The 21,761-nt window shown below is 37.1% G+C and overlaps 1 protein-coding gene across 1 annotated transcript in view; it reads right to left on the reverse strand.

Moving 5' to 3' along the window:
• Positions 1–1,226: 1,226 nt before the first annotated feature.
• The window catches only part of LOC150082193 (transmembrane protein 184B-like), a 162,644-nt gene continuing 142,109 nt past the window's right edge, over positions 1,227–21,761 (reverse strand). The window contains exons 9-10 of the mRNA XM_090379161.1: positions 16,880–17,165; positions 1,227–1,746 (exon numbers count right to left, since the gene is read on the reverse strand). Of these exons, the coding sequence (XP_090235287.1) occupies positions 16,914–17,165 (252 nt within the window). The 3' untranslated portion in view covers positions 1,227–1,746; positions 16,880–16,913. The remainder of the gene's footprint in view (positions 1,747–16,879; positions 17,166–21,761) is intronic.

Genomic DNA, 21,761 nt, shown 5'->3' on the forward strand with positions numbered 1-21,761 from the left:
TTTTTTCACTACGATGGAGCTTCATCACACTTTCCTGTTCTGTGTATGGTTTTGGATGGCATCCTACACTTTTATCATGCAAACAGAGAGTCAACCATTTTTGTACTTACTAGAATAGTTACTATCTAATGTCAATTCGAGAACTTTGTAGACAATAAAATTGAACTATTTTAAAATTCAATAGCACAAATATTATTACTACAGTTACAACTCATGAATGACAGTAATGGTATTGAATTATATTTTACAATTTAATTATATTTTACAGGTTAATTTAGAATTACGCTATAGTAATTCTAATGGTAAAGAAATTTATGATTTGATTTTCAGTATACTGGATTAGTAAAAACTTCACTTTTCCCCCCTTGAGATCAATAAATCTTTTTCTTTTACTAGAACAATGATGGCATTCCTATTTAAAATTATTAAAATAAAAAAAGAAGTATTATTCAGAAGGCTTAACTAATGTGTTCAGAGTGAACATCTTTAAAACAATTTAGATGAAATAAAAGAACTAAAAGAGAAAAATAATTGCTATATATTTTTCTTTCTATAACATTTTAATGGTACATTTTTTTTTCTCCTTTAATACAACCTTCCCTCTGTACAATATATTTGGGTGCGGAACTAACCATCTGCAAAATAAGTACAGCAAAGAAGTTTAAAATATAAAATTTAAAATATAATAACCTTCAAATAGAATAAAAAGCAAGTAACAAACTATTATTAAAGAACACTTAAACAAAAAAAAGAAGAAATTCTGTGAAAATCTTAAAAATCTTATAAATGGAAAAATTTTACTACTCACAACCTTTGAAAATCATTGAAATTGTACATTTAAAAAAGCAATTTTACCTTCCTCCAGACAGTCTACCTGAATCATCAGCCCATAAAATATTAATATTCATGGAATATATTAAGTACAATTTTATGATGTGTGTGTGTTCATATGAGAAAGTAATAAACAAGATTAATCAATGATAATACATGTACCGGAATATAACAGTAATAATCCAAGATTATACTTTGTTTACTTTTGTAGGCACAAAATTTACAACTCATAAAAATGAAAGAATGAAAATTAAGTTGGAACAAACATAATCACTGATAACACTTCTTAACACTCTTACCAATTTACAGTCATAATGAAACACTGGTATTTCTATACAATAATATTAGAAGCGATATAATATATATTTATGCATGTGTGTATATATTTATATATATATTTATTTATTTATATAATATTTTACAACAGCACAAAATACATTTTTTCAACAGTATGTAACACTTTTACAGTCAATTCTTGGAAGATTCAGAAAAATGGTAAAACCTCCGACAATCTCTAACAAAAAACTATTACGCAAATTAGGCCAAAGCTGTTAAAAATTTTCAAAAACTAATCTTCAAAAATATGAAGTTTCAGAACTGTGATATACCTACTAAAATGACAACAGATGGCGGTATTGTTGCTATGGTTTGCCTATGAAACAATTGAAAGCAAACAACTAAAAGGTATGCCAGTAACTTTTGACTTGGTCCAAAGTTAGGGTAGTTGTAGCAAGAGTTCATTTTTAGAGAGCTTGGACTTCTGTAAAATGGCAGAACTATGTTGGGAAATGCATTAAAAAGTTGAATATTGCATTCACATAATTCTTTAATTCACTGGTAGCAGGACACACTAATCAGGAGTAATATCTGCTGCAGCTCCATTTGCCTTGTACCATTCTGTTGACAATATCAAAGCTGTAAAAGAAAATTTAAATTTAAAGAAAAATTTGGAAGGAAAAAAAAAAAAAAAAAAAAAAACAAGCAGAAAACTAATGTAGTCCCATGCTGCTAAACTAAATCCATCTTCCCAGTATTACATTAAACCACCCCCTTTGCTTTTAAATTTCTTATATTGGAAAAAAATAGATATAGCTTTTATTAATAAGTTAAACACTTATTCATCTTGCAGATGAGAGATTTTATTATAAAATAAAAGTATACACATTACTAGTCCTCCGACTTTTATCTACCTAAGTAACTATTACGCTCAACATCAGAGTAAGGTTTAATTATCAGAAGTATAGCTGAGAATTTTAATAAATACTAAAAACTAAATAGGGGAAAAAAAAAAAAAAAAAAAACATACAAACTTAGAACTTAAAATTAAACAAAAATGAAAAACAAAACCTAAAGAGTATCAGATTACTTAGAAGAGGGAGTTCTACATGATTGTTCATTATTATGTTAATGATTGATAGACACTACACTATTATATCACATGGTAGATTAAGTAATTTATTACTGAAATAATACAATTAAAAGGAATAGAACCCTCTCAACACCAAGCACAAACTATTTATGGCTGTGTTTCAGGAACTCACTGTTTCCAGTATTTACCTTAATTAATTAATAAATGATAGTTTAAGGAAATTCCTAGAGTTAGTCTCTAAATTAGTTGGAAGGACTTACCTGTTAATGTGATCTGGGAGTGGAGTTGCTCAGTCTGGTTGGGGAAGACTGAGGTGAAATGAGTGGACTGACTGTTTTTATAGGTTGGAATTGACTTGGTGTAGCCAATGGAAGGTTGTTGCATAGCAAACCTGGGGGATTTTGGATACAGGGATGAGGACTGGCTTGATTGGTTTGGTTTTTATGGTGCATGGGCAACTAAGGCCATGATGTGCCAAGTCCAGGACTACTTGAGAGTATATCTATGGATATTTCAAAACTTTTTAATCCATTACAGATTATTAGATCAATGTATGAAGTTTTTAATAACTGACTGTGTTTTTCTACTATTAAATTAAAATTAAACTAAATTACAGTGTCCCTACAAAATTGCATCATACAGTTGCCAAACTGTTATGACTTACATTAATGATAATGATAATTTATTATTATTTTGTTCATTAATTGCTTATTAAATTTAAGTTAAGACTTTAAAAATTAAAATTAAAAATTCTATATTCAGTCTCTGGCCTCAGTATAGGCAACACCCTATTTTCCCTCCTGGCAGAAACATTTATAGGCCTTGGAAGAAAATTTTCTAAACCAACAACTCATAAAACCAAACTCTGACAATATGGAAGACATCCTCCTCATTTGGAATCATGGAAAAAACCAACTAACAACTTCCACCTCAACAGATTTCACCACAAAATTAAGTTTAAGGTTAAAAACAGAAAAAAAAAATGGACAATTCCCATTCCTGGACATCCTCATTTCAAGAAACCCTGACAATCTACAGATGACAGTAAAAGGAAACCCAAGGGCACAGGATGCATCCTAAACTACAAGTCCTCAAATCATTTCTCCACCAAAATAGCCATCATCAGAATCTATGACAACAGAGCACTAAAATTTTGCAGCCAATCAGAATTACTAAAAATCTCAATCATAAAAGCAATAGCTTTAAACAACCCACATCCTCCAGCATTAACAGACAGCATCACCAACAAAACTCTAAACAATAGTTCTGGACCTCGACAAAAGAAAGCAGACAAACCTAAGACCAAGCTCATTATTCCATATATCCCAGTCACTGGCAGAATCATAGCAAAAACCAACAATCCCACATTCTATGCAAGAACACAATTTCTCAAACAAAAACTATCCAGGAGTCAACAACAACCATCTAATCCTAGAGGCCATGTGTACCTTATCCAATGCTCATGCAACAACTTACATCAGAGGAACATAGAAGACTCGATAAAAGGATACAAGAACGTAAGCAAGACACCCAACAAGGCAGAATCCAAAAGTCTGAAACAGCTGCACACACCCTTTCTTGCAGAAGCACAAGATTTCTCCAATACCATAGTTCTAACAAATGATCATCATACTCCAGAAGCTCCACAATCAACAAGAAGCAAGAAATTAACTTCCACAATGCTTATTACAACCTATTCCATACATATATCCTGAAGAAGTTCTCAGTAAAAAGATCCAAAACCTCTTAATAAAGAAAAGTAAATCCAGGTAGTCTCAGTCAAGATCAAAATTAACTTAAATTTTATCTTTAAAGCTTTAACTTAAATTTAATAAGCAATTAATCAACAAAATAATAATAATTATCATTAATGTAATAATCATAACAGTTTGGAAACTGTATGGCAATTTTATAGGGACATCATAATATCTGTTGACGAGGCTAGTGGGAGTCAGAAGTGTTCAAAGCTGCTAAGTGGATTTTCTTATTTATTGATTTGAAATTATTGTTTTTCTAAAACTTTTGATTTAAATTTAACAGTATAGCATTATTTTGTGATTTTCTGATTAATCTGATGTATTTATTCTTTACTCGGCCTTGTAATTGCATAAAAGTATCGGTAAGGGTATCAAATGTTGCAGCTCTGCTGAACGAGAAGTTTTTTAGCCATATTTAGCCGCTTTATTGACAAATTGTTACATCAAATTATTTTCTATAAGTAGCTTATAGACCTAGTCAGGATCCTTAGTTTATTCTGAACTGAGACAGCAAGATTTGGAAGTTAATTAATACTTAAGTGTCCGTAGATTTACCGTTCGTACCTTGCCGCCATTGTTATACAACACAACGTTATATCCCGAACTAGATAGTGTAAGCTTAGTATAGTATAGTATATAACATAACATTGTCAATTAATCAGTAAAATCTATTAATCTTGTTAAACTTCATTGTCAATTAAATTGTACTTTTAACTAAATACATATAACGACTTAGATTACAAATGTAACATAATTAATTAATACATAACTTGATACTGAAGTTATATAAACGGAACTCGTAGATAATACTCAATACTGAAAAATATATATAGTGTTATAACTGTGTTGGGATACAAGTTTAGGGTTATAATTTTGTACTGAAATTAATATTAAATTGAAATCATGACTCAGACCAGAGCAGCAAAGCAAAAGGCTCAAGCTAATGGGAGTGTCGTGGCTCAGGGGAGAACTGAGGAGGGCAGTTGCCCTCTGAATCACAGCCTTTTAAAATGCACTGCTTGAATGATGTTTGTGGAGCAATTGGGTACGGGACATGATATTGCCATGGGGGATGTCTTTGTGTGTGTGCACGATGTAAGGAAATCAGGTGACAACTCAGTGTTGTTATGGGCCTATATGAGAGCTTGAAGGACAGGGTGGATGCCCTCGAAGGATCTAAATTGAGGGTGCCATCAAGCTCTCAGCTGCCCAAATCAACGCCAGAGCTTGCACTTGGTCATCATGCAACACAGCGGCAACCCCCAAGGCAGAATGTGCTAGTCCCACAGGAACTAGTAGTTGTTGGTGACTCTATTGTCAGGGAAATGGGGAACATGCTTTGTAAAAAGGATAGGTGGAACAGGACCAGGGTATATCTGCCAGGGGATCTGCCAGGGGCAAAGGTTGATGACGTAGAACGGATATCATCTTTTAAGGGCACAAAAGGTGATATAGTTGTACATGTTGGCACTAATTATATTAAGAGTAGGAAACCGGCAGAATTACTTAACAAGTACAGGTCACTATTAAAAAAAAAAAAAAAGCCTTGAATTAGGGTTGAATTTGAAAGTGTCTGCAATTCTGCCCAGTCACGATAGGAGGGAGTATATGATGAGAGCCTTGTCAATCAATTCGGCCCTGGAAAGATTGTGCAAGGTTCAAGGGGTAGAATTTTTTTTCAGCCTGGTCTGTACTTGTTAACAGGAGAGACTGCTTCTACAGGGATGGGATACACTTAAATAGAAAGGGTGCAAGAATATTTGCTGATGCTATCGAGGCAGTGTTAGGTGGGTCGGAAAACTGCTATCATGGGGGGATAAATGGACTAATGGATTAACAGTAGCCACTGGCAGAGGTGAAAGTGATTCTTGCACTGCTTCTATTGGAATGAGCAGCAGCCTGAAAAACAAGATGCAGGATATTTCAGAAACTGCAGGGAGTCATTGCGGTACAAGTAAACACATTGGTTGTGTTAGGGTAGCTAAGAATAGGAACAGGTGCATGTATACTTGTATGTACACCAATGCTAGGAGTTTGGTAAATAAATTTGATGAATTTGAGGTATTGCTCAAAACATTGTTGGGATATCAGACATGGTGTCACACAGATATAAGGAATGCAGAACTGGAATTTGGGGAGTACAATGTGTACAGAAAGGATAGACAGGATAGGAAGGGAGGAGGGGTTATGCTATTAGTTAAGAAACACATAAAATCCAAGGAAGTGAAGCCAGTCGACATCGCTGGACAGTGCAGTGTCGAGTCAGTTTGGTGTGACATAAGCATTGGGAGATCAAAATTGAGAGTAGGCGTGTGCTATAGGCTTAATGACTCTGATGAGTATAATAAGGGAATAATATGTACAGGGAATGAGTATATATGTACAGGGAAATAGAGTGGGCCAGTAAATCAGAGAGTCTTATAATGGGGGATTTTAATTTCCCAGATATTGACTGGAACTTGTGGTTGGTCACTTGCACACTACAAGTCTTTTGTGGATTTATTGGATGATTGTTTTCTGCAGCAGCATGTTCAAGAGGCAACCAGAGAGGGTAATACTCTTGATTAGCAGTGATCATTCATGTATTAAGAATTTGCAGATAAAGGAACCACTAGGTGGCAGTGATCACAGTGTACTGATGTGGGATTTACTTAAAGGTATAATTACCATCAGAGATAAAGGAATGGTTTTTTCTTCTGTAAAGGTGACTAGAGTGGTCTCAGACAGTTTTTAAATTCTGTAGAGTGGGACCAACTGATGATGTTACCAACAGCAAATTCTGAGTGGGAAGCATTCAAGGAATTAATCTTGGAAGCTACTAGACTTTTCATACCTATTAAGAAATATTGTTCAAGGTTTAGGCCTAAATGGTTGTCAAATGAACTAGTGAGACCTGTGGCAGAGAAGAAAAATGCATGGGATGAATATAAATTATCAGGTGACACAGAAGCCTATGGTAGATATAAGCTAGTCTGTCATCAAATCACAAAGAAGACTAGGCAAGCGAAGGTAGATTACGAGAAATCTTTGGCAAAGGATGAAAAAAACAGCAAAGAGTTCTTTACTTATGTAAACTCTAGAAGGAAGGGGATGAATCAGATTGGTCCACTTTGTATCAATAGGTCAACTGTTGATGGTCCTGCTCAGGTAGCTAACAAACTAAATGAATATTTTGCATCGACATTCACACATGAGGAGTTATTCAGCGAGGGGAATGCCAGAGGTGTATTCAACTCTGGCAGTAAGCTAGATAATCTTGTAATACAAAGGGTACTAGGAAAGTTTTGCAATACAGCTTTGTTCATTTAATTTTTTCAAAGTAATTTCCTCTACATTCAATACACCTCTCCATCCTCCGAAACCAATCTTTAAACCAGTTCTGCCAAGTTTCACTAGGGAGTAAAGCACACTCGTTGTCCCAAGCCCGTAGAAGGTCCTCATCACTGGAAAACCGCCTCCCTTTTAGCTTCATTTTCCCATGCGGGAACAGTGCAAAGTCGCAGGGAGCAAGGTCTGGACTGTAGGGAGGGTGCTCGAGAAGTTTCAGTCCTGTCGTGGTCAAATATTCGGTGCAGGCTTTGGCGCGGTGAGCTGCAGCATTATCGTGATGGAAGTACCAGGTGTCCATTCTTGACTTTGGCCGCAGGTTCTTCATAGATCCAATGACTTTAGGCAGGCATTGTTCAGTATACCACTTAGCTGTGACTGTCTTCTGCGTGTCCAAAACGACACGTTCCACAATTCCACTCGATTTGAAAAATACAGCTATCATTTTCTTCTTTACAGATCGGGATTTTCTGACAATTACGAGTGTGTCATCATCATCAAAGACCCAAACTTTGTTTTGAGCCTTGGTCGGCAGATCGTAATAGTACAGCCAAGTCTCGTCACCTGTCACGATGTTGTTCACATACCGAGATTGTCCCTTATCAAACTATTTTAACATCTCCCGGCACCAAGTCACACGTCGTGTCATCTGCTCTTCAGTCAGTTGATGCGGCACCCAGAGAGAACAAAGTTTCTTCACGTGCAAATGATCTTGCAGAATCGAACAAATTGCTGGTGCATTTAAGCCAAAAGTATCCTCTATCTGTTGGTAGGTCACTCGCCTGTTTTCGTCAAGCATTTTCCTCACAGCAGTAATGTTTTCCTCCGTAACTGACGTTCGTTGCCTTCCCGGCCTCTCAGAATCCTCCAGAGTGAAATTTCCCCTTTGGAATTCTCTATACCACCTGAATATCGTTGTACGATGTGGACAATCATCATCTAGTGCAAGAGTCATTTCTTCTAAGCACTGGTCTATGGTTAAACCACGCACGAAATTACACTGCAAAACTGTCCTTATCTCATTTCGTGACCACGATGCCATCGCAAGCACTTTACACTCTCACTACTAAACTAATGAATAACTGAGCCCATCGACTTGCTGCGGCGGCTACTATGCACGTATGAACATGTCTCAACATGCAGCAACAAGCAACTTCCTGTAATTCATTGTTGCGTCATATTGCAAAACTTTCCTAGTACCCTTTGTAACTGAGAGTAAAGTGGAGGAGAAAATGTTGAAGATAAACACAAGAAAGGCACCCGGGGGTGGATGGGATCTATCCAGTTATATTAAAGGAGGCAGCAAAGGAAGTAAGAAAACCCTTAGCCATAATTATGAGAGCTTCCTTGGACTCAGGGGAGGTACCCATAGACTGGAGATGTGCAAATGTGACTCCAATTCACAAAGGAGGATCAAAGGCTGACACAATTATAGACCCGTGAGTTTAACTTCTGTTCCAGGAAAATTAATGGAGGTACTGGTTAAAGAAGCACTGCAGGATCATCTAGACAAGACTTCAGTTATAGCTCGGACACGGCATGGTTTTGTTAAGGGAAAGTCTTGCCTGGCCAATTTGATTGGATACTATGATGCAGTCACAAAAGAACTGGATGCAGGGAATAACTTTGATATTATATATTTGGATCTTAGAAAGGCTTTTGATACTGTTACACATGGAAAACTGCTACACAAATTGGAGCAGTGTGGCATTGGAGGCAAATTACTGCTATGGATAAAGGGATGGTTGAGGGGAAGAAGACAGTGGTAATCAATGGACACTGCTCATCGTGGACTAATGTTATTAGTGGAGTCCCTCAGGGTTCAGTGTTGGGTCCATTATTGTTTTCTGTATCTATAAATGATATTGATGATGGTATATATCAAGCTTAATGTCCAAGTTTGCAGACAATACAAATGTTGGCAGGGTTGTTACGGACACTACTGACGTTATGCTATTGCAACAGGATCTGGAAAGGTTGAGCAGATGGGCTGAGAGGTGGCAAATGAAGTTTAAAATTGACAAATTTAAAGTACTACATATGGGAAACAGCAACCCCAGGGCAACGTATCAACTCTGTGGTACTACACTGACAGTGGTAGAGAATGAAAAGGACCTGGGCGTAATTGTGCAGGCAGATATGAAGTTCTCTGAGCAGTGCAGACAGGCTGCAAAAGAGTAGCTCATGGTGTCTTATCAATGATATACAGGAATTTTTCTAGCAGGGATAAGGAGGTGATTATTCTCTTGTATAAGGCAATGGTCAGGCCACACCTTGAGTACTGTATACAGGTCTGGAGCCTTCATTTCAAGAAGGATGTAGAGCTGCTGGAACGAGTACAGAGAAGGGCAACAAGATCAGTGAATGGAACAAAGGGTTGCTCTTACAAAGAAAGGCTTAAGTTTTGCAAATTACAGTGTCTGGAGACTAGGCACCAGTGAGGTGATCTGATAGAGGTGTATAAAGTCTTGAATGGTTTGAGCAAGCTCAATGCCAAAAGGATTCTTCCTCCTGCTCAGAATAATCACCTGAGAGGGCATAAATTCAGATTGAGAAAAGACGGATGTAGGATAGATGTGCGGAAATTTGCCTTTAGCCAGCAGGTAGTTGGTTGGTGGAACAGACTTCCATCCCTTGTTGTGGAAGTCGATAGCCTAAATAAATTAAAGGCTCAGCTGAACAGATATTTCGAATGAACAGAGGGTGAAATGGAAGTGGTTTTTTTTTTTTTTTTTTTTGGTGATGCTGCATAAGCTTGCTTTCTTGCATCATATGCCTATACTAATGCTAATTTAAATTTAAATTTAATAGTCGAACAACACAACTATTAAATACTTAATATATCAATCTAATAATATCCGTAAAAGATTAAAATGTTTAGAAATATCCATAGATATAGTCTCAAGCCAGTCCTGAAATTGGCAGATCATGGCCTTAGTTGCCCATGCACCATAAAAACAAAAACCAAACCAATCAAGCCAGTCCTACCCTTTCTTCCCCTTAACCTCAGAATCATCCCAATCTACCTCCATAATATATTCCTGTACCCAAAATTCCCCAGGTTTGCCACACAACATCCTCTCATTGGAGGTTGTTGTGTGGCAAATTTAGAGAGTAACTCGAGGAATTTTTCTTAAAACTAACTTAATTAATTAAATTTATAAGAAAGAGTGCAATAATTATACAACAATTATACATGTAAAGGAGTATAGTATAATTAGAATATATTGTATTGTAAACAATCATATATCATTATCAAATTGAAAACTTGTAGTACCACTCCTCAAACAATGTTTGAGGGGTGAAAATGCAGTCAAAATGTAGCCATAAATAATTTGAGTGTTTGGAATTACTTAATATACTATGTGATATAATAGTGCAATGTCTATCAATTCAGTAACATAAAGAGTATCATTCAGCCTGAGATCCTACACCAGATGAGCTTGGCATATCACCAGTAACATGGGCTGTAATTGGCTGCATTTTGTCACAAATAGAATGCAATTAGTTTGTTACACAATTGAAACTATTTTAACATAAAAATGTGTGTAATTTTACGCAGGCATGACAAGAAAAAGTTTATGGCATGAGTCTTGTCAATTAATTCTGGCTTGCAAGGCTCATGAGATAGAATTTTTGTCAGCTTAGCCTGCACTTGCTGATACAAGGAGGCTAGCTGCTTTTACAGAGATGGGACACACCTGAACAGAAAAGGTGGAAAGAATATTTGCCGATGCTGTCGAGGCAATGTTAACTAAAGTACGACAGTATTTATTCAACTATTACAGGACTAATGACCTTCATATAAATAAAAGCATTGGATAACCCTGAGAGCTAAATTAAGTTATTTCAGTACAACAGGTACTTAAATACATAGTATAACAGATATATTTAAATACATAGTTATTTTTCCAAAAAATTATCAATCAAATAGATTTGTACAGTAGTGCTCAAAAAAATTGCATCATTGATTTTTTAGGTTGTTTGTCCATATACTTGCAGCTAATCTTTTAGAAATAGCTGAAAGAACATAAATAAGTAATAACAATACACATATGAAACTATTAATTGCAGAAAAATTCACTTTTATGTCATATTATTATTATTATTTATTAGCCACATGGTGTAAGGAAGCCTGAGGCTTATGCTGCACCAGCCAAAAAAAAAAATTCTAAATTACCCTGTGTGTGTGAGAGAGAGAGAGAGATAGAGAGAGAGAAAATACAATGAAATAAGTACTTTTATCCAAAATAACAGTATGTTACTTATGGTTCATATAATATAATATAATAACAAAAATTCTATGAAAGCAGTGACATTTCTCATTACTTTGCTCATGCTAGGAAAACAGCAGCTATATAAACAAAAACTCAACAAAATGCACACTATTTTGCTAGCCCATTGCTTGCTTTGATGACTGCTGCACATTGTCATGGCATCAACTGGATAAGGTTCTGAATATATTCCTGGAAAATCTCATGATACCAAACACATTAATGTCTCCTGCAGCTCTTTAAGTGCTTCGATTTCTTTTGCACTACTGAAACACCAATTTTGTTCAAACAATTCTCAACTGGATTGAAGTCTGGACTATTCTCAAGCCATATTATTGTGTGAATTGATTTATCCTTCAACCATTTTTGCACCTGAAGACAGCAAAATAAATTACATTTATTTAAGCAAGAGTGTGACATTTCATAAATTTAAAACTTTTGCAAATTTTATGAAATAGTACTTATGGTTTTGGCTCTATGACATAGAGCAGAGTTGTCCTGAAAAATGCAATTGGTAACATCCCCATAGTGATCTCTAATTGTAGGAAGTAATTTTATCTCAAGAATGTCCTTGTACACCTCAGCATTCACTGTACCTTTCAAATAATCAAGACTATCAACTCCTATGTAAAATACAGCCCCAATACCATTTGAGATGCAGAATGCTTGAGTGTGGAGGCGATACAGTCAGGATGATCTTCTCTTCCTTGTCTGTTGGCCATCCAAACCATGCAAGTTGAATTTTGATTCATCAGAGAAAATACATTTCCATCAGTGTTCTCCCCAGAAAATTTTGCCAGCCGGGTGGCATTATGAAGTAGCCGGGTGGGGAAGTGCAATACTTCGCAATATTATAAATTTTTCTGTTATTTATAAATGTAACAAGTAATCCAGAGCAAAAATTAATTGCATAATTTAACATTATATGCTCCTGTCACATTGACCTCAATCGCATAGTATGTTCGAATTAATATTGATCGCGATCAGTGAGCAGTACCATACAATACAGCAAGAATTGCTTAAATTTTAGCCGGGCAGTGCACTCATTTGATAGGTCCTGGGGAGATCAACATCCATTAATCCTTAGACCAGCTAACATGCCCTTTTGCCCACTTTAGACAATAGGCTTTCAATTTTTGCATCAAAAGTGTTTTTTTTTCTTGGGTGGTGTGCTACTAATCCTGATGAGAAAGGCATCTACATATTGTACCAATACTTGCCCTTACTCCCATACTGTTTCCAGATCTGCCAATGAGTACCTTCTGTTTCAGACACACACACAGATAGACCAGAAATCTGTCCTGCACTGCAGAAGACATTCGTGGATATCCACTTTCTTTTTGTTTAGACTGCTCATTTCTAATAATTTTCGTAATGAACTGCCACTGTTTACTGATTATAGTAAATCCTTTTAGCTATTTCATGTATAAAATATATCCCTCTACATCCCACACAGTAGCAACACTTTACTACGTGGTGTTAATTGTGAAAACTGAACCATTGAAATAACACAGAATACTGGGCTTGTGGCATATGCACTGTATTCATACTGCTGCTAGGGTGATGCAATAGGGTAATGATATTATAAAACATATATGTGAATTTTGCAAGCAATGAAATTTTTTGAACACCACTGTACTTACATATTATTTACAGAATAAAACAAAGTATGTATTTTAAAGATGAACACTAAAATAAAAAATAAAAGAAATGCTTGAAAAATTAGCTTTCTAACACTTTTTGAAAAAAAGAAAAAAAAAGAAGAGGTTTTCAATTGACATAAAAGATTTATTTTTTCATTGAAATTCTTGTTTTGATATTGTTTAAAAATAACAGTCTGCAGGTGTTGTATCTTCTTGTCATTCTTAATATTTTATTAAGTAATCAACTACTTCAAAAGCTTCCACATGGGTGAGGGCTAGCAAGATCACAGGGTTGTTATTTTTGACCAAAAATGATTTGCTGTATATATTTAAAAATTGGTCTTCTATGGTGTCATGTTCAGCTGCTAACTCAAGGTCTGATGAATTTTAACAGTTCTGTCAAAGTTGGTCACATTTTCTGTAAAGATTTTGAAAAATGTAATGGACTATTTAGTTCGCGATACTGCTAGCCAGCAAGTGAAATCTTTGACATTTATATATTTCAGGAATCTCATGATTGTCCCAAAAATGAGTCATGACTAGCTTCTTTTTAAATTTCCTAAAACCTTTTGATTTACCATTCTTGAAATAAGTATATCCAAGGACTCTTTTGATGATGGTACTGCACTGGAAGAGAACTGATATCACTAAAATTTTTCAATGCTCTTGGCACTGCAGGTTTCCTTACAACCATTAATGAGAGCTTATATGTTCCAGCAGCACTGACTGTACTATATGTATTCTTTACTTTTCTTATAGCCTGGAGCCACTACTTCAGTTGTAGTTGCCAAGGTTTTATTTGGTATTTTTTAAGATTGGTTTCACTGCCAGCTCTGCATCCTCAGACATACCAATGTAAATCTTAGCCTGTATGCGCAACAGCAGTACAATGGAGACCAGTATAAGCAGGAAAGCATTCCAATATGGACTGTGGATTGTAACCTGAACACTTTTAATGTAGGATGATGGTTGGATACCACCATCAGTAACAGTGGTAACCTTTCTGTGCACACAACTGCAACTTCCCCGAACCTCCCAAAATCCACTGTGGTAGATGTTATTGAAAAATGGAAGACTGTGGGTGATATCTCAATGAAAAGAAGGTTGGACAGATTCACAAACTCATAGAACAAACCATAAAGAGGGCAGATCATTCCACCTGCAGAAAGCAGTACTAAAAGAACATTGGTTAGTACATCAACTGTAGGAAGCTGCACAGTCTTAGGATCAATGGTAAAGTAGCCATACACATGCCCAATATTATGGTCACCAATGCAATCAATAGCACCACTCCAACAGTATTCAGAGTCATGTAATTACTGATATTTGTGGACTCCAGAACAGTGATGACAGAAGATATTATGAGGTAATGAAATCTCACTATGCAATGTTTTATCTGATGGACACATCTGGATATGGAGATTATCTGGAGAGCACTTTCTGCCAGAGCATATCATTTTGATCATGAATTATGGTAATAGGGGCTGATAATATGGAGCTGTTTCAGTTGAATCAGACTTTGTTTTTTGTAGTGTCTAAAACCATGAAATCCAGGTCCAACTTGAACACTTTTAGACCACACACTTCCAACTCCAATGAACAGCTATGGGATGGATGAATTGCAGTATCTGATATTAAGCTTCAGTCAAAACAGCTTTCTTATGAACAAGCAGACACCCATTGGAAGTTGGTCAAAAATAGGCCCAAAAGGTTGATTCTAAGAAAAACACTGGTTAGTGCATCAACTAAATTAAAGGTGGCCCTATTACATATTAGAGTTTTGAGGCTTAGAATGCATATTGAAATTTGCATTAAAAGCTCTTTTTCCAACTATCTGGTTGTATCTGAATACCTTTGGTTATAAAGTGTGTATAACATACACTCATAAATATACAGAGGCATGCACAAGAGAAATTTTAGTTTTACAACTTAAAGGAACACCAGCCAGTATGGTATGTATCAGATATATTTACTTTGAGTATTTGCCAAGGTACACCTCATGGTTCAAAGTTGAGCAAGGTTAAATTTAAGTGAAGCCTTAATTGTTAAATGATTTGTGACACAAATCAAAATGCTGTAATGCATCTATATGAAAAAGAACAAATTCACATTGCAAGAATGATTTAAAGAAAAATTCTGACCCAACAATGGAAAACTTTGCCTTACCCGCCACAGTCTTTAGACCTCACTTCAGCTGACTGTGATTTAGAGGTTTCTTCAGAACTTGGAGAAAGAGAGATACAGCAACTCAGACAATCAAATCTGAGAACTTTTTTTTTTTGCTTTAAAGCATATTTAAATTATATAGTCAGTGTACAAATTTGGTGAAATGATGAGGCTTAGTGATATATACAAAAAAAAAGTTACACATAAATATTAATACAGTGGATTCCGGTTATTTGGGCCACCGGTTAATCGGGGCAGCCGTTTATTTGGGGCAAATCTTAAAAAACAAAAACCAATCGAGAAAATAGCCAGGGTTTACTTCGCTTAATTGGGACAAAATGCCGTTTAATCGGGGCAGGAGACCTCAGCACTGGAGATTACCCTATGATTGTCTCCGACCGTACCACGTAGTTCGGTCGGATTTTTGGAGGTCACAACCATAAAACAATAAAAACAATTAGCAGTCACCTGTTTATTAGGCTTTTCTGTTAGTGCAATCTATCATAAACGGACAGTAAACTCGATCTTATTGAATTTGCGATAATACCGGCAGCTGGAATTCTGTGGGTTATTATGGTAAAATGTGTTTACACTTCCATGGAATCTTCAATCATATAAAAAAAATAATTTTCAGAATCTTCTCTTCATTCCTATTTTTAAAGCTTCCTAATTTGTTACTCCGTTCTCACTTGCGCGTGTTGTGTTACTTGCAATTTATGTGTGCCCTGTTCTTTGTTATTGATTGCTTATCTTTTTACTGTTTTAAATTTCAGTCCCCACCAACAAATGTCAGTGAACAGAAACGTCAACTAGTTTAGTTAGTATGTACATATTACAGTACGTATTAATTATTCCGATTATCACGTATATTCTTCCGATTTTCACGTATCATTTAATTTTTTAATTGGTAAGGTAATAAAGGGTAAATTTGTGCTTAATATATCTTTACTTTTATAGCCTGTGGATAATATTCCTCCTATTTTCGCTAATTAGAATCGCTGTTTAATAGAATTAAAATTCAATTCACAAACGTGATCACAATGACCGGCGCTTACTGCACATCGTATAGTGAACGGTACTTTACTATTTTGAGTTCGTCGTAACGTGATTTGATTGTACAGTGAACTAATTGTAAAGGGGGTGGGGGGGGGTAAATTGTATTTTTAACTATTTACGTGAAACTTCGGATAATTGGGGCAGCCGCTTAATCGGGCCAAAATGCACAGTCCCGATGTGTCCCAAATAACCGGAATCGACTGTATTTGACAAAGGTAAATAAAAATTTATTAGACTATTTTATTTAAAATAGATGTTTTAAATAAAATATCCTGCTTTACCAACCAGTAAACTCTGATGGTGGTATATGGCACTAATAATACAGCACTACTATGTAGTTCTAATTATGCATATTGCAGTTGAACTGAATATATGGTACTTATGGAAAACATCAAGGTAGGCACAATAAGTCCAAAAACTAATACTAATATTTGCAAAGCAGAAAAACTGACAGACCTCTTTGGCATAAATGTGTGAGGCAACAGTCCATTTACTGGAATTCATCATCTGAACTTAACAGCATAATTTTCTCGCTGTACGGAGTAGTAGTTGGAACCTGACGATTTGGTGGATTAACTCCATTTGCTGAAGGATGATCAGTATGTTCATCATCTACATTTCCAGACATACTAGCATGCAAACTTGATGCTGGTGGTGGTGCTGTATACTGGGTATATTGCTGATATTGTGGGTGGAAGTTGTGAATAGCATCATTCATAATATCCTTAGGATTCATTGTTTCCTACAATGAAAACATTTTGTTATTATTTAGTTTAATGCAAAATGGTTTAGTTATAAAACATATAAACTTTTAAAATGAAGAAAACATCTGTTTCAATATACACTTTCTAAGACTACTTTTATATTTTATGTACCTTTAGAGTACATAAAAATACAGTGAAACCAGCTTTAAGCACTTTCTATTAAACACTTACAGACAGACAGCTTATTTTAACCAGTCCCATGCTAAATCTTTCTTTTATCCCTTTCCCAAGTGAGTTTCTAGTGGTAAGCTACCTGAAGCAAGTTTTTCTTTTGATAATTTTTAAATTTGTAAAAACTGATAAACTAAGTAAACAAGTGGTTTTAAGCAATATATATTTTCCTACTTTGATTTTATAGCTAAATAGCAGAGCAAGACTGTGAAAAATAAAATAAAAAATCTTGTAAAAGAACAGTAAATTTATTATAAAATTACATTACTTAGCATAAAATAAAAAACTCAACAGATTAAAAACATAAGTGTTAAGAATGCATAAAACACAGAAAAACAAATTAAAAGCAATAAGAACAGTATAGATGCAGTATTTTGGAGCATGCATTCCTCAATCAACTATGGGAAAAACAGTATGACAGACCATTAGCATAGAAGTAAAGAAAACGTGATTAGAGAGAATATGGCAGACAGCTATTGCCAACTGAATAGGATTAAAATCAAATACAAAAGGGGAGGGGGAAGGCAAAAGGAGGGAGGAATAGAAATAAAAAAGCAAATTAAATCGAGATTAACATTTTCACCTATCACACAGTGTTTCCAATAGTGAAAATATTAAACAACAATACTGTATTGTACTTAAAAAAATAAACTTTGAAAAATTGCTAATTTCTTAGCAAACACATACTTCTAAATGAGACATTATTTACAGAAAAACCACTTCGCAGTAAAGTACTATAAACAGGTGACAAGAATCGCTCAGCAACATAATCAAAGTCCCACAATATGTACATGTCTAACATTAATAACGTCATGTGGTTTCTTTTGCCTGTATGTTTGCTATGAGTACTACTCTTAAAAAAGCTGCAATATAAAGTTTTAACTTAAACCACTGGCAGTCATACGATGTTAATTTTTTTACTCTCATTACATCTCCACCATTTCTTTCATTTTTACCCCTCTTTTTGTTATTTTACTCTGACTTCATCGGAAAATCATTCTGTTCATTTTGGAATAACTCTCAAAGCTTCCCACAATTTCTAACTGAAAATCCTCCAAGAAGTTTCTATTGGACAGGATGAAAATGTGCAACAAAAGTGGTAATACTTTGTATCTGATTTCACGTGGCTGCTAGTTTGTTAAAAGAAAGAAAAGTAAAAATTTGTTCATGGAACTCTGTGTCACCAGTTAAGAGTAAAATTTTAGTCTTGCATTACCAGCAGACAATTCTGAGTCCTCTTTGAGAGTATAATGGTTTTGCTATTTGCCACTCATTTGCAGAGGCCTTGGATAAAGTCCCATCACAGACTTCAGTAATTTGTGAATGCCTCCTCGATTGGAGCTGTTGGCTGTTCTCAGAGAAAGGAATAGTTTTTTCTCATCGAGTCACTCTGGGTTTTGAAGTCTCACAACATGCAAATCGGCCTGTAAACACACACACACACACACACACACACACACACACACACACACACACACACACACACACACACACACACACACAGTACCTGTGAACAGACAAACTACCCATAGATATGCTATAGCAAAGGCAGACTGGGAACTCTTCCAGAACACCCTACGGAATAGCATACAACAACGACAGAGAGAACTCCAATGTATCGAGGACCCAAGAATCCTCCAAATTAAAACGACTGAAATCATAAAACAAGCCAGCGACACAGCCATCAGGAAGGAAAATCCAACACCAGGGAAAGTGCCCTGGTGGAATCAAAACCTCCAGCGACTCAAGAAGGAGGCACAGGAAAGAAGAAAGGCCTTCCAGCGAGCCAGACGCTCCTGGCCGATGGCGGAAATTGAAACCCTACGACAGAGCTACAAAGAGGCGAGAAACGCCTATACAGCACAAATTAGAGAAAGTAAAAACCAATCCTGGGAGCGCCTGGTCTCCACCACTGGAAACAAGGACCCTTGGGGACTTGTATACAAGATCGTCACCAACAAACTTCCCAGAGGGGAAGTAGTTGAAGCCACTAAAACACCTGAAGGAAACTTGACTACCACTTGGGAACACACCATCAACAATATCCTTGACGCTGCCTTTCATCCAGAGATACAAACAATGACAACAGAACAGAGCCGAGTTTGCCAGGCCAACGGGACTCATCAAACGGCAACAAAAGAGCACCCTTTCACCATGGAAGAGATCAGCAATGCAGCAGACCTAATAAAAGGAAATAGATGCCCTGGACCGGACCTTCTGGAACCCGAAATTATCAAAAAAACGGTAGAGTACGCCCCGAACTTACTACTAAACCTATATAACCTCTGTCTCAGAGAAGGTATCTTCCCGAATTCCTGGAAGGTGGCAAAAGTTAAACTCATCCTAAAGAATCCAACAAAGCCACCACACCTTTCGGACTCCTATCGGCCCATTGCACTTTTGACAGTTATCAGTAAGCTATTTGAATGACTACTTTACACACGGATCCAACATTACTATGATGAGGCAGGCCTGGCCTCAGCAAACCAATTCGGCTTCAGATGGGGAACCTCCGCCGTGGATGCCTTAACTCACCTCCTGACCAAGGTAAACAGATGTAATACAAAGTACTTCCTAGTGATAGCCGTGGACTTCGCTGGGGCGTTCGACTCACTTTGGTGGCCGAGCGTCCTGGCGAGGTTGCGCGAAGCGAACATGCCGGAAAACCTCTATAACACAATCAAAAGTTACCGAAGCAACAGAACCATCAAAGTCACCGCCCCCTACGGCACACTCTCCAGACATGTCCATCGGGGCTGCCCTCAAGGTTCGGTCCTTGGCCCATTACTGTGGAATATTGTCTTGGACACCTTTCTTAACATCGATCTCAATGAAGTACAATCTCAGGCATTTGCGGACGACCTCATTCTGATGATACAGGCAAACTCAAGAGCTGCATTAGAGGTCCTCGCAAATCGGGCCCTGACCACTCTCCAAGAATGGGCAAACCGAAATCAACTCAAAATATCCTCCACAAAAACAAACTCCATCCTACTAAAGGGACGCCTTGATCTTAGGCGGCCTCCGCAAATAAAAATTGGGCAGGAAACAATCAAATTCTCCAACCAACTGAAATACCTAGGCGTGATATTGGACCAAAAACTGTCATTTCAGGACCATCTGAAATATCTCCTTAAAAAAATAAGACGCTACGCAGCCATGGTTGCCAGGGTCACGCGTACAGAATGGGGCTTAAAAAAGCGAGTCCTCAAACTGTTCTACAAAGCTATCTTCACTCCGATCGTCACCTACGCATCCGGTGCATGGTTTCAAAAAACTACAACAGCAGAAAACAGACGTATCACGGACCAAATTCACAGATCCATCCTCCTAACCATCACTCACGCTTGCCGCACGGTGAGCACCCACGCCCTGCAAGTGCTCGCAGGCACTCTCCCGCTGGACCTAGAAATCATACAACGCGGCCTACTATACTACCTAGACAAAGGCACCCCACAGACTTTTCTGGGGTTCACTATTGACCTAACCAGCAACAGAAATGTGGAAAAGAAGAGGATACAAACTCACCTGCAGCAGGCATGGCAGGAAAGGTGGAGCAACTCTCAAAAGGGAGAGATCACAAAGAAATTTCTACCCAATATTGAACAAAACTACCCAACCTCACCCAACTGGTTCTCCCCAGGTCTACAAGCAACGTACCTCTTAACTGGACACGGAGCTATTAATGCCAAACTGTCTCTACTTGGGATTCAGGTTGATCCAACTTGCACTTGTGGGGGGCTGGAGAGCTGGCAGCACCTAATGTATGACTGCAGGCTCTATGAAGACCTGCGTGGTGTTTTACTCACCAGAATCCACTACTTACCACAGGGACAAGAACATCACCTCCTAGACACAAAGGAGGAGTATCAAGTCTTCTCGGATTATGCACAGGCACTGTTCACGAGGAGGAGGACGAGGAGAAACCAAATGGCCGCAGCCCACAACCCACTACCATTATAACCAAAGAACATCTGTTCTTCAGCTCACCGGGCTCCCTTGCCTGGTGCCTTTCCACCCCCTCCCCTGCGCCGGTGGTGGGACAGTCCCCCCGGCGCCCCCTACTTTCTCCTGGTGAGGCATGGGCATGCCTCACTGACTTCTGGGGTTGCCTACTCTATCATCCCCATATTTCTGCCTTAACCCCCCAGCCTTCAGTCTCCCACCCACTCTATCTTTATGCTAGCGAATGTCCCACACACAAAAACTTAATTATGTCAAAATTCCCGTTCGCCCATTCTTTCGGTCTTTATTATGCAAGCATTGTCCCCCTCACCTAGCGATCATCAAACCGACGATGATGGATATATGTATCTGTCTGTACGTACGTGCATATAAAAGAGCGCGCGCGTTTTTTTTTTTTTTTTTTTTTTTTAAGGTCCTAGCCTCTGAAATCTCAGGAA

This window comes from Mastigoproctus giganteus, chromosome 8 (assembly GCF_048544385.1).
Source record: "Mastigoproctus giganteus isolate SK-2022 chromosome 8, ASM4854438v1, whole genome shotgun sequence".
Taxonomy (NCBI): Eukaryota; Metazoa; Arthropoda; class Arachnida; order Uropygi; family Thelyphonidae; genus Mastigoproctus; species Mastigoproctus giganteus.